Source organism: Ranitomeya variabilis, chromosome 5 (genome assembly GCF_051348905.1).
Source record: "Ranitomeya variabilis isolate aRanVar5 chromosome 5, aRanVar5.hap1, whole genome shotgun sequence".
NCBI lineage: Eukaryota > Metazoa > Chordata > Amphibia > Anura > Dendrobatidae > Ranitomeya > Ranitomeya variabilis.
The window spans coordinates 204,679-221,528 of record NC_135236.1 but is presented as its reverse complement, the minus strand read 5'-3'; the positions used below and the strand labels follow the sequence as shown (position 1 = coordinate 221,528).

Genomic DNA, 16,850 nt, shown 5'->3' with positions numbered 1-16,850 from the left:
GTTTCAGTACTGACTATGGCTTGTCTCCTTCAGGTGGTCCTACCGTGTAATCTCCTCAGGATGATCTGGAACGCCCAGAAGATATTCCACATAAACACTCGCATGCCCTCAGATCTGCACCCAATCAAAGTGGTGGATGGTAAGCATTGTGCAGTACTGGGTGCTGGCAATAATGCATATATAATTACCTCTGTCGCCTTCTCGTCCTCGTGACAGTTAATCTTGTATTTCTTTTGTAAGGCGTGAAGGATCTGAGTAAGAAGCTGGTAATTGTAAATGGAGATGATCCTCTGAGTCGCCAGGCCCAGGAGAACGCCACGCTCCTGTTTAACATTCACCTGCGCTCCACACTGTGCAGTCGCCGGATGGTGGAGGAGTTCCGGCTCAGTGGTGAGGCCTTCGACTGGCTGCTGGGAGAAATTGAGTCTAAATTCAACCAGGCTATTGTAAGTGTTCTGCGGCTGCTGTGCATCTTGCTAGACACGCTACTCTGGAGTATTAATGATTCCCTTTTCTGCAGGCTCATCCGGGAGAGATGGTCGGAGCACTGGCCGCTCAGTCTCTTGGTGAGCCAGCCACTCAGATGACCTTGAACACTTTCCACTATGCCGGGGTGTCAGCCAAAAACGTCACTCTGGGAGTTCCTCGTCTGAAAGAGTTAATTAATATCTCAAAGAAACCCAAGACTCCTTCCCTCACAGTCTTCTTACTGGGCCAATCTGCTCGAGATGCCGAGCGTGCCAAGGTTAGTCTCATAGCATGTTAATGGTGCCTTCTTATGCTCACATCCTGCCGGACGAACCTCACACTTGTCTGCTTGTTCAGGACATTTTGTGCCGCTTGGAGCACACAACTCTGCGGAAAGTTACAGCTAATACTGCCATTTACTATGATCCAAACCCACAAAATACCGTGGTGGCAGAAGACCAGGAGTGGGTGAATGTCTACTACGAGATGCCAGACTTTGATGTCACCAGGATTTCCCCATGGCTGCTTCGTGTGGAGCTTGACCGCAAGCACATGACTGACCGTAAACTGACCATGGAGCAGATTGCAGAGAAGATCAATGCAGGTGAATTGTGGAGATTCATCATGTGCCCGTCCAGTCTCCTACCGGTGCCGTCCTCATGTCTTGTATTTTCTTTCCAGGCTTTGGCGATGATCTCAACTGTATATTTAATGATGATAATGCTGAGAAGCTGGTTCTGAGGATAAGGATCATGAACAGTGAGGAGAACAAGATGCAAGAGGTGAGAAAAAGTCTCTAAAGCAGTGTAAGAGTCACAACCTTGGAGTGTTTCTAACCTTATGACCCTTTGCGTTCAGGAAGAAGAAGTGGTGGACAAGATGGACGATGACGTCTTCCTTCGTTGCATTGAGTCCAATATGCTGACAGATATGACTCTACAGGGGATTGAGCAGATCAGTAAGGTAGGGGACCCTCTGAAGTCTGGTGTGCAGGGACATTCTCTCATCACCCACTACTGTAAACAAACGTCTTTTTCAGCAAAGCGGGTCCTGATGGCTGTTAAAATGCATGGTTTTTGTAGCTTGTCATGGTTTTTTGCTTAACTATTTGTTTACTCAGGTTTACATGCACCTGCCACAGACTGACAACAAAAAGAAGATAATTCTGACGGAGGATGGAGAGTTCAAGGCTCTTCAGGAATGGATCCTGGAGACAGACGGCGTCAGCCTCATGAGGGTTCTGAGTGAAAAAGATGTGGATCCTGTGAGGACGACATCGAACGACATTGTGGAAATCTTCACTGTAAGTCTAGGTTCACATTAGTGTTTTGTGTGCATGCGTTTAGGCATGTTTGCATTTTTCATGAGCATGGTGGAGGTGGTGACATCATTTCCTGGACATGTGCAGTCTGAAGTACGCATGCGTTCAATACGCATTCGATACGTCCTTGCGTACAAATGCGTTCCCATAGACTAATGCATTTTCTTGATGCAATCATTTACATGTGCGTGATTGCGCAATATTTGACACCTCAAAAAATGCAACATTTTGCGTTCGTCGGACAACGCATGTGTACGCATCCGCATGCAAACGCTTGTCCCAGTGTACACCATGTTAAAGATATGTACGCATGAGGATATTTGCGGATCATACGCTGCGCACAGAAATACTAATGTGAACCTCGGCCTACGTCCGGTGTTTGTTTTGCCTCTTTCCTCTTGTAAGTTGGGTTCATCTTGACATCTTTCTCTTCCAGGTTCTTGGAATCGAGGCTGTCAGGAAAGCGCTGGAGAGAGAACTGTACCATGTAATTTCCTTTGACGGTTCTTATGTGAACTATCGCCACTTGGCCCTTCTCTGTGACACGATGACCTGCAGAGGCCACTTGATGGCCATCACTCGTCACGGTGTGAATAGGCAAGACACAGGACCGCTCATGAAATGTTCCTTTGAAGAAACGGTAGGTGCAGCACATCTGTTCAGGTGACGGCTGTTTGTGGTGTCTCTTAGACTCTGGGTTTACCTCCTACTCCCTTTTTTCTCTTTTTTCTCCCCTGACAGGTGGATGTCCTCATGGAGGCGGCAGCTCACGGTGAGACTGATCCCATGAAGGGCGTGTCTGAGAACATCATGCTGGGGCAGTTGGCGCCCGCTGGCACTGGCTGCTTTGATCTTTTATTGGATGCAGAGAAATGTAAATTTGGAATGGAGATTCCTACAAATATCCCGGGTCTCGGAGCTGCAGGACGTGAGTATAGATGGGATCGGCTTCACATGTACATCTGATTTCCCCCCCCCTATTAAGATTTACCTTCTAATCTGTGGTCTGTTTTATTCAGCAACTGGAATGTTTTTCGGAACTGCCCCAAGCCCAATGGGGGGAATGTCTCCTGCAATGACTCCTTGGAACCAAGGTGCTACGCCGGCCTACGGAGCATGGTCTCCAAGTCTAGGTATGTCGGGGAGGGGTAGAAGCGCAGTCCAGAGCTTTAAAGCTGCTGTGCTCTGAAGTCTTGTATTATGTGGTTATATGGTTCACATGCGCTTTCTAGGATTTACTTCTTAAAAGGTTGGTGGTGATCTTGGCTCACCAACCAAGAGATGGAGGCCAACATGTCCGTAGACGCTGCAGCCATGGGAGCAGATTTAGGTCACACAGGCAGCACCAACGGCCTGGGGTTGTGTGTTTAATTTTTTTGTTTTTTTTCTGGGACATTTTTGAGACATTTGAGTCGAAGCAATCCCAAGTTGTGGGTGACCTGGAACAATGACTGGGGAGTCAGACTATGGTATATTGTACCACACAATAGTCCTGGGACCAGGATGGACCAGTGTGATTTATCACAAAGGTGACTTCATGGCATTGTCTGTGTTCTCCAGGCCACTTTACAAATCCTGGTGCACCCAATATAAAAGTGGAATTAATCGCTGACTAAGGCAAACCTCCATTGGTGTCTTGCTCTACTCTGCAGACACTGACTCCTTAACCCCTTAACGAACGCCGATACGCCTTTTAATGGTTGTAGTTAAGGGTACTTAAACCACAGCGCCGTTAATTAACGGCGCGGTGGAAAAAGTGTATAGCGCCCCCCAGAGTCGGATTTTCTCCTGGGTCTCGGCTGCCGGGGGTAGCCGAGACCCCAGAGAACATGATTTGGGTTGGTTTTTACCGACCCCCGACTTGTGATCGCCGGTAATTAACAGTTTACCGTTTAAGCGTGATTTGCCATTTAATTTCTCTCTCCTTTGATCTGATCGCACATCATAGGACAGAGAAATGGGGTCCCCGATCCCCTCCCGATATTTACTGGTGTCTCCTGGTGTCCGTAGGTCCTCCTGCTTCCTCCCCCATGGGCGCCACCATCTTTTCCCGGAAAAATTGGCGGGCGCATGCGTAGTGTGCCCGCCGAGATCTGCATGCCGGTTCTTGGCAGATCTTGGGGTCTCGGCTGCCGGGGGTGGCCGAGAACCCAAAGAACATAATTCAGGTCGGTTTTTGCCAACCCGGTTTTCCGATCGCCGACCGTGGCGGCGGCCGCAAAAAAAAAAGTCTGATGTGCCATGTAATTTCTCTCTCCTCTGTGATCGCACATCAGAGGTGAGAGAAATAGGGTCCCTGATTTCCCTCACCCCGGGCCTCCTCCTTCCTCTGGTGGGCGCTGTCCTCTTCATCCTGGAGAAAAAAAATGGCGGGCGCATGCGCAGTGCGCCCGCCGAGATCTGCCGGCAGACACCCGGCAACAATAGGAAGATTTTTCCTATTGGTTCATTTTGGTCACTGTGATAGGGTTTATCACAGTAATCAAAATTAAAAAAAAATAGTAAATACCCCACCTCCCCTCCTTATCACCCGCTTAGTTAGGGAAAAATAATATAACAAAGAAAATGTATTTATTTCCATTTTCCCGTTAGGGTTGGGACTAAAATTAGGGTTAGGGTAAGGCTTCTTTTACGCTTACTGTGGTTTTGCGTCCCTTTTTTGCGGTCCGAATAGATTTCTATGGGGCCGCAAAAACGGGCTGCAATATTTCTATTGAGCGCCGTATGGCCGGGAGGGCTGTATTTATGGCTGCGAAAAAATATCGAGCCTGCATGATATTTTTCACGGCTAACGGACGCGGCCCCCATTGTAATTCAAATGGAAGGTTGTTTTTGCGGTGCACCGTGACTTCCGGTTTTGCGGACCGCCGTTTTATTTTGTTTGTTTTTTCCCCTAATACTTTTGCCATAGTATTGCAAACCCGAACAACGGCAATCCGCAAGTTTTTGGCAGACCGTGAAAATTGCGGCAATACAGCCCGCAATAACGGGCCGCAAAAAACTCTAAGTGTAAAAGAAGCCTTAGGTTTGGGATTAGGGTTATGGTTAGGGATGGGGTTAGGTTTGGGATTAGGGTTAGATTTGAGATTACGAGTAGGGTCATAGGTGTGTTGGGATGAGGGTTAGGGTTGGGATTAGGGTTAGGGGTGTGTTGGAGTTAAAATTTGGGGTTTCCACTATTTAAGTACATGGGGCTCTCCAAGCGCGACATGGCTCCACCATTGATTCCAGCCAATTTTGCTTTTAAAAAATCAAATGGTGCTCCCTCCCTTCTGAGCTCGGCCGTGCACCCAAACAGTGGTTTACCCCCACATATGGGGCTTCAGCGTACTCAGGACAAATTGGACAACAACTTTTGGGGTCTAGTTTCTCCTGCTACTCTTGGGAAAATTTAAAAAAAAAAAAGGCTAAAAAATCATTTTTGTGGAAATTTTTTTTTTTATATTTTCACGGCTCTGCGTTATAAATGTCTGTGAAGCACTTGGACGTTCAAAGTGCTCACCACACCTCTAGATAAGCTTCTTGGGGGGGTAGGGGGGTCTAGTTCCCAAAATGGGGTCACTTGTGGGGGGTTTCTACCGTTTAGGCACATCAGGGGCTCTCCAAACGCAACAGGACGCCCGCAGACCATTCTGTCAAAGTCTGCATTCCAAAGCATCACTACTTCCCTTCCGAGCCTCGACGTGTGCCCAAACAGTGGTCCCCCCACATATGGGGTATCAGCGTACTCAGGACAAATTGCACAACAACCTTCATGGTCCACTTTCTCCTGTTACCCTTGTAAAAGTAAAAAGTTGGGGGTGAAAAGAATATTTTTTGTGGAAAAAATGATTTTTTTTATTTTCACGGCTCTACTTTATAAATTTCTGTGAAGCACTTGGGGGTTTAAAGTGCTCACCACACATTTAGATAAGTTCCTTAAGGGGTCTAGTTTCCAAAATGGTGTCACTTGTGGGGTTTTTTCACTGTTTAGGCACATCAGGGGCTCTCCAAACACGACATGGCGTCCGATATCAATTCCAGCCAATTCTGCATTGAAAAAAGTCAAAACGGCGCTCCTTCCCTTCCGAGCTTTGCTGTGCGCCCAAACAGGGGTTTACCTCCACTTATGGGGTATCGACGTACTCAGGACAAATTGGACAACAACTTTTGTGGTTCATTTTCTCTTTTCACACTTGTGAAAATAAAAAAATTGGTTCTGAAGTAAAATGTTTGTTAAAAAAAAAAAAAAAAAAAGTTAAATGTTAATTTTTATCCTTCCACATTGCTTCACTTCCTGTGAAGCACGTAAAGGGTTAATAAAATTCTTGAATGTGGTTTTGAGCACCTTGAGGGGTGTCGTTTTTAGAACGGTGTCACTTTTGGGTATTTTCTGTCATGAACACCCGCAGTGTTCACATTGCGGGGCTGGGATTCACAGGCAGGGCGGCCGCACAGGCGCAGTCAGCTGGGCTGCATATGAGGACGGGCAGCGCTCACTGTGCCTGCTAAGGCAGAAGAAAAGAGCGCAGGCGCCGGCTCATTTCAAAACAGCGGTGAGGAGGCGGCGCCAAGAAGACTTGAGTGACGGCTGTGTGGCGTCTGCAGCAGGGGGGAAAGGCCTGCCTCCAGGACTGAAGAAAGGTATTTAGGACAAATTATAAAACTGATTATTTTCCCTTCCCCCATGACGGCACACCTGAGAGAGGGGATCCGCCCAGTCAGGACAGGAAACCCTACTGAAAATAAAAGGGCGGTACCTCTCTGTCGCTTCAGTTGGGTTTCCTGTCCTGACAGGGACCCTTGTGCTGAACACGGCGGTTCGACTTACCCAGGTCCCGTCCCGGCGTGGAAGAACAGGCAGCGCCTGTGCGTCAGAGGTTCGGGTCCTGGAGGTGCCGTCCGCAGGTCCCCCGGGTCGCTGCGTCCGTGCGGGCGTTGTGCAGCATGGTTGCAGGACCGGGTTCCTTCCATAGCTGCCACGCCGCTCTCCCCTCTCTGCCGGCGTCCAGGCGCGGCGGCCGCTTCCGGGTCGCTCGTCTGACGTCACACGCCAGGCACGCTGGGAATGGGCGTGCCCGTGACGTCAGGGGCAGGCGCCGGATCCAAGATGGCGGCGCCCATGAAGAAACGCCGGCCGGTGAAAAAAGGACTCCGGCGGCATGGCAGAGAAGGGGAGGGGCCACTATTGGGCACCGAAGGAGGCGGGGAGTGCAGTGGTCCCCCCATAAAAGGGTGCTGGACCACAGAAGACGCGCTCATGTTCAACACTTCACCATGGAAGTAGGACAACAGGAGCAGCAGCAGCAGCCGCCTTCACAGCAGCAGCAGCAGGAGCTCTCACCAGATGCCTTGCCGAGCCACCAGCATACCAGGAGCAGCCGCTCAAGTGGTAGGAACAGTGGTCGTTCTGTCCGGCAAGATTCGTCGGCGTCCAAGAGGGACGCTTCACGTGCATCGGTCCAGCCTCCAAAATCGGTACCCTTGATTTTCGGTGGTGGTGAGTGATCTACGTGAATGTATCCCTTATGGTAACAGGGTCCATTTTCTCTGTTTTGATCACTAGGGGTCCAGGAAAGCTAGCGGTAAAACAAAGAACCGAGAGTGTGCCCTTTGTAAAGACCCGCTTGCAGTTCAGTATAAGAAGGATCTCTGTGCTAACTGCATTAGTAAGACGATACAAGAGGAGACCCCTAATTTCGCCACTAGCCTTAAAGCCATAATACAGGCTGAAATAAAAGACTCCTTGAAATTGGCCCTTAACGAACCGAGAGGGAGAAGCCGTAAGGCGTCTACAGAGTCGGATGCCTCTCAGAGACAGGGGAGTCATAAAACATCCCGATCTCCCTCTACTTCCCCGGCCTTGGTCCACTCTTCAGGTTCCTCCTCGGACAGTGATTCAGGAGGTCGTCCATGCTTTCCAACTGAGGACGTGGACAAATTAGTCAAAGCAGTTAGGTCTGCAATGGGTCTTAAAGAGGAGAAGTCACCTAGGTCACTAGAAGATGTCATGTTTGGTGGCTTAGAAGAGAGGAGGAAACGCACGTTTCCGGTTAATACAAAAATAAAAGCATTAATTGAGAAAGCGTGGAAAAGACCTGAAAAAATGGGTTCTTTACCCTCTTCATCCAAAAGGAGATATCCCTTTGAGGATAAAGACTCTGAACCCTGGGAAAAGGTCCCAAAAATTGACGGAGCAGTAGCCAAATGTCTAAAAAGATCATCCCTTCCATTAGAAGACTCGGGTGTTCTTAGAGAGACCCGCTTGATAAAAAAGCAGATGGTTTTCTGAGCCATATCTGGGAAGCCTCAGCGGGGGGCCTGAAGCCAGCGATTGCTGGAACATGTACGGCTCGTGCTCTAATGGTCTGGCTACAGCAGATAGAGGATCAGCTAAGGGACAAAGTACCCAGAACGACATCCTTGCCAATATATCCTTAGTGCAAGGAGCAGCAGTCTTTTTAGCAGACTCTTCTGCGGATTCCGCAAGACTAACCGCCAGAGCAGCGAGCTTGTCTAATGCGGCAAGAAGAGCCCTTTGGCTCAAAGGTTGTCCGGGGGATTTGCCATCTAAACACAAGCTGTGCTCCATTCCATGTGACGGCCAACTTCTCTTTGGGAAAAAACTTGAGATCCTGGAACATGCAGGAGATAAAAAGAAAGTCTTTCCCAATATCCCTAAAGATTCCAAAAAAACCTTTTTTTCGGAGGAGAAGATATAATAGAGGTCGTCCCCCAGGGGAGAGAAAAAACTGGGACTTTAAGGATAAGAGAGGATCGGGCTATATGTTTAAAGGGCCCTCTACATCGGCAAAAAAATCCCCCCAATGACATTACGCCAGAAGTGGGAGGAAGACTCTCCCTCTTCTTTCCGGCCTGGGTAAATATCTCCCCCAGTACCTGGGTCATAAATATTATCAGAGATGGCCTCAAAATAAAATTCATCTGTCCACCCAGACGAAACTTTATAATAACTCCCCGAAGAAAGTCCCAGCAGGAACAATCTGCCCTAGAAACCGAAGTCTTGGGACTTATCCACAAAAAGGTTCTTCAGGAGGTCCCGGTTCGGGAGGAAGGAGACGGGTTTTACTCCCCCCTCTTCTTAATCCAAGAACCATCCGGTTTTTGGATTGAGAACTATTATAAACCTAAGAAAACTCAACCAATCTATAGAGAACTACTCTTTCAAGATGGAGTCTATAAATACGACCATAAAACTTCTTTTCCAACACTGCTTCATGGCAGTGATAGACTTGAAGGATGCATATTACCATATACCAATACATCCGGAATATCAGAAATACTTGAGAGTAGCTCTCTATGTTCAGAATCAGGTAAAGCATTATCAATACACAGCCCTTCCGTTCAGTCTGTCTACAGCTCCCAGGGTTTTCACCAAGGTAATGGTGGAAGTAATGTCGTACCTCCGGTCCCGGGATGTAGTCATCGTCCCATATCTGGACGATTTCCTTATAATAGGAAGGTCAGAGTCCCACTGCACTCATCAAGTATCAGTAGTAACATCAACTCTAGTGGAGTTGGGCTGGTTAATAAATATCCCCAAGTCAAGACTACTGCCAGTAAAATTACAGTCCTTCCTGGGGTTAATACTGGACTCCGAACGTCAGCTCTGCCTCCTTCCAGAAAACAAAGTAGACAAAATAAAAAACCTGGCCAGTACAGCAATACGCCAGCCAACAATGACTCTGAGAAAGGCGATGTCCCTACTAGGCTCGTTAACATCGTGTATTCCGGCGGTAGGATGGGCACAATTCCACTTAAGACAACTACAGTGGGAAGTTCTCTCAGCTCAAAAACTGTTAAGAGGGCATTTAGAAGGAAATCTATGTCTCCCTCTGGGCGTAAGGGATTCCCTAGTTTGGTGGACGGTGAAAAACCACCTGACAATGGGGGTCCAGTGGAAAAATCCGGTCATCGACATCATCACAACCGACGCAAGCGGTACAGGTTGGGCGGCTCACCTGAGGTCTCTCTGTACAAGGAACCTGGTCCATACGAGAGAAAAACTATGGATCAAACGAAAAAGAGCTATGGGCAGTGGAGAAATCCCTAAGACATTTTCTTCCTTTACTTCGGGGTCGCCATACTCGAATCCTGACGGACAATCGAGCAGTGGTGGCGTATGTCAATCATCAGGGGGGGACGAGATCCAAAGGCCTCATGAATGCATCAAATCTACTCTTTCAACTAGCAGAACACCTGTCATCTGTCGGCGTTGCACATCAAAGGCATAGAAAACACTCAAGCGGACTTCCTGAGTCGCAGAGGCTTAAGGCAGGGGGAATGGTCCTGAAACCCCCAGATATTTCAACAAATAGTCCAAGCCTGGGGCACACCAGAGATAGACTTGTTTGCCAACTCTCACAACAGAAAAGTCAGAAAGTTCTGCTCCTTGAATCCAGGAGAACATCCCTTCGCAGTAGATGCCCTACTGATACCCTGGAAGTTTTCTCTGGCCTACGCTTTCCCCCCCCCCCCCGATAGTGATGATTCCAGCTGTGATCCGGAAGATCAGAGAGGATCAGGCAAAAATCATCTTCATAGCTTCTTTTTGGCCAAGGAGACCATGGTTCTCCCTTCTAAGGCAGATGTCGGTAACAGACCCATGGATTCTGCCAGAGGTTCCGGACCTGCTAACCCAGGGCCCAGTAACCCACTCTCAGGTGAAGGGCTTCCATCTCGCAGCCTGGAATTTGAGAGGGCGTTACTAAGTCGCCAAGGATTCTCACCAGGGTTAATCTCCACCCTGTTGAAAAGCAGAAAACCCATAACCTCTAGGATCTATGGTAGGACATGGGAAAAATTTCTTGAATTCCTGGGTGAACCTTTGGGGGAGGTGGCTCCAGTAGGTCCTATCCTAGAGTTTCTGCAAGCAGGATTACATCTTGGGTTAGCAACCAGCACCCTTAAAGTTCAGGTTTCAGCCTTGGGGGCCCTATATAATTGTAATCTTGCCTCAAATAGATGGGTCTCACGATTCATAAAATCTTGTAGTAGATCTCGGCCGGTCGTTATCCCAAAAATCCCTCCTTGGGATCTAAATTTAGTCTTAGAAGCCCTAACTAAACAGCCTTTTGAGCCCTTGCAGGAGTTATCACCTAAGTTGCTTACCCTTAAAACAGTTTTACTAGTAGCCTTAACATCGGCACGTAGGGTAAGTGACTTACAGGCCCTGTCAATATGCCCTCCTTATACTCAGGTTTTTGATGACAGGATTGTTCTAAGACCAGACCCGGCTTATCTCCCCAAGGTGGTTCAAAAGTTCCATAGGAGTCAAGAGATTACTTTACCATCATTCTGTAGTAATCCTAAAAATCCAGGGTAACTAAAGTTCCACATGTTAGATGTGAGAAGGTCTATGTTACAATACATATCTATGACTAGTCAGTGGAGGAAAGACCAAACCCTATTCATAGCCTTTCAGGGTAGCAAAAGAGGGTGTGGGGTAGCTAAAAGTACTATTGCCAGATGGATTAGGGAGGCCATTAGTTTATCCTACTCTGCGGGTGGCACTCCGGTTCCCGAAGGCATCAAGGCTCACTCCACCAGAGCCGTGGCTACCTCCTGGGCAGAAAAGGCTGAGGTATCAATTGATCAAATTTGCAAGGCCGCTACCTGGTCCTCACCCTCAACTTTTTCAAGCACTACCGGCTAGATCTTTCTTCCCCTGCTGACCTAACCTTTGGTAGAAGGGTGCTACAAGCGGTGGTCCCTCCCTAAGGTTTCATTCTACAAAAGTCTCTCAGGTGTGCCGTCATGGGGGAAGGGAAAACACCAAGGTTACTTACTGGTAGCCGGTTTTTCCAGAACCCATGACGGCACCCGTATATTCCCCCTTTATCACCCCTTCGGTGTGCACTATTGTTTTGGGTGTGTTTAGTTAATATAATGTGTTGTTGGATTGCCATGTGTACTAACCAGTGGGGCCTCTCATGCTCTGAAAACCAACTGAAGCGACAGAGGTACCGCCCTTTTATTTTCAGTAGGGTTTCCTGTCCTGACTGGGCGGATCCCCTCTCTCAGGTGTGCCGTCATGGGTTCCGGAAAAACCGGCTAACAGTAAGTAACCTTGGTGTTTCTGCAGTTACAGCACCCAGAACTAAAAGAGCCACCTTGTCACAATGCAGCATTACTGCTGCACAAAGTAGCTCTTTTAGTTTCAAACGCCTGGGGGGGGGTGACAGGTTCCCTTTAAATGTGAGATGTTTCCTGAAAAAGAAAAAAAAAAATAGTGTTGTAAAAATGAGAAATCGCTGGTCAACTTTTAACCCTTATAACTTCCAAACAAAAAAAAAGTTTTTCCAAAATTGTGCTGCTGTAAAGTTGACGTGGGAAATGCTGTTTATCTATTTTGTGTGACAAATCTCTGATTTAAGGGCATAAAAATTCAAAGTATGAAAATTGCAAAATTTAAAAAATTTGCCATATTTCCATTTTTTCATAAATAAAAATATCGAAGAAATTTTACCACTAACATGAAGTACAATGTCACGAAAAAACAGTCTCCGAATCAGCGGGATCCGTTAAAGCGTTCCTGAGTTAGAACCTCAAAGTGACAGTGGTCAGAATTGTAAAAATTGGCTTGGTCATTAAGTACCAAATTGGCTGTCACGAAGGGGTTAAACCTCTACAATATTGTCAATTGCAGTACAAAATAGATCACTATACACTCTATTATCAGTCTGCAGATGTTCTTCTCTGTGCACCTCTTGTTCTACCAATCACTGGGACACCCAACGTTGACCAGTACTCACATCTCAGCCTACATACTCTGCGATCTAGCAGTGATAAATCAAGGTCTCACATTTCAAGCATTTTGTCAGTCTCCATTGTCAAGCATTGGTGATAACTGTGCAATCCCTCCAGTTTTGCAATGTACTTATCCTCCCACAAGACATAATCTGAAATTTGATTGTTTGCCCATCTTGGTGACCCCAGTATTTGCTGTTAGTTTCAGTGTTGAGGAGTTTGTTCCTTCTCATTGATGAGAGAAATCTGTAAGGACCATGAGACAGACCAGGAGACCCTGGGATCTCCCTTCCAGTAGTTCTCCAAGAAATGCTCCTGTAGGGTTGTGTTCCTTGTCTGGTGTTCATCGCTCTTCTGATACCTGTTAACATCTCTTTATAGGTTGCCTGACCGTTTTCCGATCCTGTATAGAAGGGAGAAGTCCCTGACATTAATTCTGATAACCACTTTATTTTGCAGGAAGCGGTATGACGCCTGGCGCAGCCGGCTTCTCTCCCAGCGCTGCCTCTGACGCCAGTGGCTTCAGTCCTGGCTATTCTCCGGCCTGGTCTCCCACCCCAGGTTCTCCTGGTTCTCCAGGCCCTTCAAGTCCATACATTCCTTCCCCAGGTAAGGGCCCTGTTTGTGCATTGTGCCAGGTTTCACCAGAGTGCAGATCTAAAGTGTGAAGATGTTGACCCCATGTGTAAGCATGGCGTTACATTGATGCGCCACAATATAAGGCTCATCGTTTGTTTCTCACTATTTGGAGTAGAAAACTGATCTGGCAGCGATGGGACTGTCTGGTGCGTAGGCAGGTTCTGCTCACAACCAGATTGATCTAAAGGGAATCTGTCACCCCAAAATTCACCTATAAGCTATGGCCACCGGCATCAGGGGCTTATCTATAGCATTCTGTAATGCTGTAGATAAGCCTCCCGATGTAGCCTGCAAGATAAGAAAAACGAGTTAGATTATACTCACCCAGGGGCGGCGGTCCCTGTCCGGGTCCGATGGGTGTCGCGGTGCGGGTCCGGCGCCTCCCATCTTCATACGATGACTACTTCTTCTTTCCCCCCTGCCACGGCTCCTGTGCAGGCGTACTTTGTTCTGTTGAGGGCAAAGCAAAGTACTGCAGTGAGCAGGCACAGGGAAAGGTCAGAGAGGCCCGGCGCCTGCGCACTGCAGTACTTTACTCTGCCCTCAACAGGGAGGATAAAGTACGCTTGCACTGGAGCCGCGGCAGCAAGAAAAGAGGATGTCATCGCATGAATATGGGAGGCGCTGGACCTTGACACCCATCGGACCCAAACTGGGACCGCCCGTGGGTGAGTATGATATAACCTGTTTTTCTTATCTTGCAGGATACATCGGGGGCTTATCTACAGCATTATAGAATGCTGTACATAAGCCCCTGATGCTGGGGGCCGCAGCTTATAGGTGAATTTTGGGGTGACAGATTCCCTTTAAAGGAAGGTTGGACAAATCGCAGATACAGCCCAGTGGTGCTGTTTCTTCAGCACCCTCGGTTTTAGACTGTTGTTCTGCAGTCAGTTTCCATTGTTACCTGTACAAGTGGTCAGCCAATTCTGGTTCATATAATATGTGTATTTTTTTGTATTTCCTCTACAGGTGGAGCAATGTCACCCAGCTATTCCCCCACCTCTCCAGCTTATGAACCAAGGAGTCCTGGCGGCTATACTCCTCAGAGTCCAAGTTACTCTCCGACATCACCCTCTTACAGTCCAACCTCCCCTTCATATTCTCCCACAAGCCCAAACTATAGTCCCACTTCCCCGAGCTACTCTCCCACTTCCCCAAGCTACTCGCCAACAAGTCCAAGCTACTCCCCCACCTCTCCAAGTTATAGCCCAACCAGTCCCAGCTACAGTCCCACTTCCCCGAGCTATTCTCCTACATCCCCAAGCTATTCTCCAACATCGCCAAGCTACAGTCCTACTTCTCCCAGCTACAGTCCTACTTCTCCTAGTTACTCTCCTACTTCTCCTAGTTATTCTCCCACTAGTCCTAGTTACTCGCCCACGTCTCCCAGCTATTCTCCTACATCTCCCTCATACAGCCCAACTTCACCGTCATATTCACCTACATCCCCATCATACAGCCCAACATCACCCTCCTATTCTCCTACTTCTCCCAATTACTCGCCAACTTCTCCTAATTATACACCTACCTCTCCCAGTTACAGTCCGACCTCTCCCAGTTACAGTCCCACCTCTCCAAACTATAGTCCTACAAGCCCGAGTTATTCTCCAACATCGCCCAGTTACTCGCCTTCAAGTCCACGCTATACCCCACAGTCTCCGAGCTATACTCCTAGCTCCCCAAGCTACAGCCCCAGTTCACCCAGCTATTCCCCAACAAGCCCCAAATATACACCAACAAGCCCGTCCTACAGCCCAAGTTCTCCAGAGTACACGCCGACTTCCCCCAAGTATTCTCCAACTTCTCCCAAATACTCGCCAACTTCTCCCAAGTACACACCAACATCCCCTACTTATTCTCCAACAACTCCCAAATACTCACCCACATCTCCAACATATTCCCCTACTTCCCCAGTCTATACTCCTACATCCCCCAAATACTCTCCTACGTCGCCGACATATTCACCGACCTCTCCTAAGTATTCGCCAACTTCACCCACCTACTCTCCTACTAGTCCTAAAGGCTCCACTTACTCTCCTACGTCCCCAGGATACAGTCCCACGTCTCCAACCTACAGTCTCACAAGTCCAGCGATCAGTCCAGATGACAGTGATGAAGAAAACTGAGCAGCAGCAGCATTCCCTGGACATGTCTGTCTCTGTGATTGGGTGCTTCGCTCGTCTAAATGAGAAATTCTCACATGATCTATCAGTTAGCTCTAAGTGCATGGATCAGGGTTGGAGGCTTCCTTGTACGGCTTCAGCAGACCACGTTGTATTCATGCTTTTTTCGTGTGATAGACTAAAAGTTCATAATTTGGGGATTCATCGCTGCTTTAAGTGGCAAAATACAGTGTCTGATCGGCATCGGCACATTATTTATAGTGAAGGATAAGAAGCTTCAGCGTCTTCGTTCTGATTCTGCTCAGACTGCTAGGATTGGCAGTCTCTTTTGCTAAATGTTTTTGGAAATCTTAATAGATGTTTGACAAAGTGACGTTTTTGTTCTTCTAAAAAAAATAAATAAATAAAAAAAATAAAAGTTGCAAACTTCCAAAGTTTGGTCTGTTTCTTGCTTACATTTCCAGGGGATACTTTAGACTGGGCTGCTACAGTGAAGGAAATAATTATTTGATCCCTTGCTGATTTTGTAAGTTTGCCCACTGACAAAGACATAAACAATCTATAACTTTAAGGTTAGATTAATTTGTAACACTGAGAGAATATAAAAGCCAGAAAATCATTGTATACATTTTATATAAATTATTTTGCAGTGAGAAATAAGTATTTGATCCCTCTGGCAAACAAGACTTAATGTATGTTTTGGGTCATTGTTTTGCTGGAAGTACCAGCCACGACCCATTTTTAATGTTCTGGTGGAGGAAAGGAGGTTGTCACTCAGGATTTTATGGTACATGGCTGCATCCATTCTCCCACTGATGCTGTGAAGTAGTCCTGTGCCCCTAGCAGAAAAACACCCCAAAAACATAATGTTTCCACCTCCATGCTTGACAGTGGAGACGGTGTTCTTTAGGTCATAGGTAGCATTTCTCTTCCTCCACACACTGCGATTTGAGTCAATGCCAAAGAGCTCAATTTATTCAGTCGCCATGACAGCACCACGACAGAGGGGAACCACCTTTCAGGGACAGGAAACCTCAGACATAAAAGGGCGGCACCTCACTCCCCCGTCAGTTGGTTTCCTGTCCCTGACAGGGGAACCTCTTCAGGCAGACCCTAAGAAGAGGGTCGAAGACAAAGAAGATATCCCACTGCTGACAGGCCGGCGCAGGTAGCGGGGGGTCCCCTATCTCTGCCTGATCAGTTTGTGGAAGCACCACACGGCAGGGGTACTGTCTAGTGTCGGTGACAGCAGTGAGAAGCGGCCTCAGGTTGCATAGGCCGACTTCTGATGTGGACCGCGCACGTACCTGGTAAGTATGCAGAGCTGTGTTTTGCAGTGGTCGTGTCTGCTGGGGCCTCTGGAGATATGTCCGCTGCCTGATGCAGGCGCGCTTGTTGCTCCGGGCGGTGCTGGCATCCTCGGTCGTGCGTCGGCTGGCAAGGCCGCGGTCGTGACCGGAAGTGACGTTTCCGGATGCTAAGGCTGGGCGGCACGGCCTGATGACGCGACCGGGCATGCGCAGTAGCGCCGTCCCGGTCAATGGCGG

General features: G+C 47.9%; 1 protein-coding gene across 1 annotated transcript in view; it reads left to right on the top strand.

Moving 5' to 3' along the window:
- Positions 1–15,737, top strand: part of POLR2A (RNA polymerase II subunit A) — a 35,582-nt gene extending 19,845 nt beyond the window's left edge. The window contains exons 18-29 of the mRNA XM_077261420.1: positions 34–139; positions 241–446; positions 521–745; positions 826–1,072; positions 1,150–1,250; positions 1,327–1,431; positions 1,589–1,771; positions 2,226–2,429; positions 2,531–2,717; positions 2,809–2,922; positions 12,998–13,147; positions 14,150–15,737. Coding sequence (XP_077117535.1) covers positions 34–139; positions 241–446; positions 521–745; positions 826–1,072; positions 1,150–1,250; positions 1,327–1,431; positions 1,589–1,771; positions 2,226–2,429; positions 2,531–2,717; positions 2,809–2,922; positions 12,998–13,147; positions 14,150–15,306 — 2,985 coding nt within the window. The 3' untranslated portion in view covers positions 15,307–15,737. The remainder of the gene's footprint in view (positions 1–33; positions 140–240; positions 447–520; positions 746–825; positions 1,073–1,149; positions 1,251–1,326; positions 1,432–1,588; positions 1,772–2,225; positions 2,430–2,530; positions 2,718–2,808; positions 2,923–12,997; positions 13,148–14,149) is intronic.
- Positions 15,738–16,850: the final 1,113 nt, after the last annotated feature.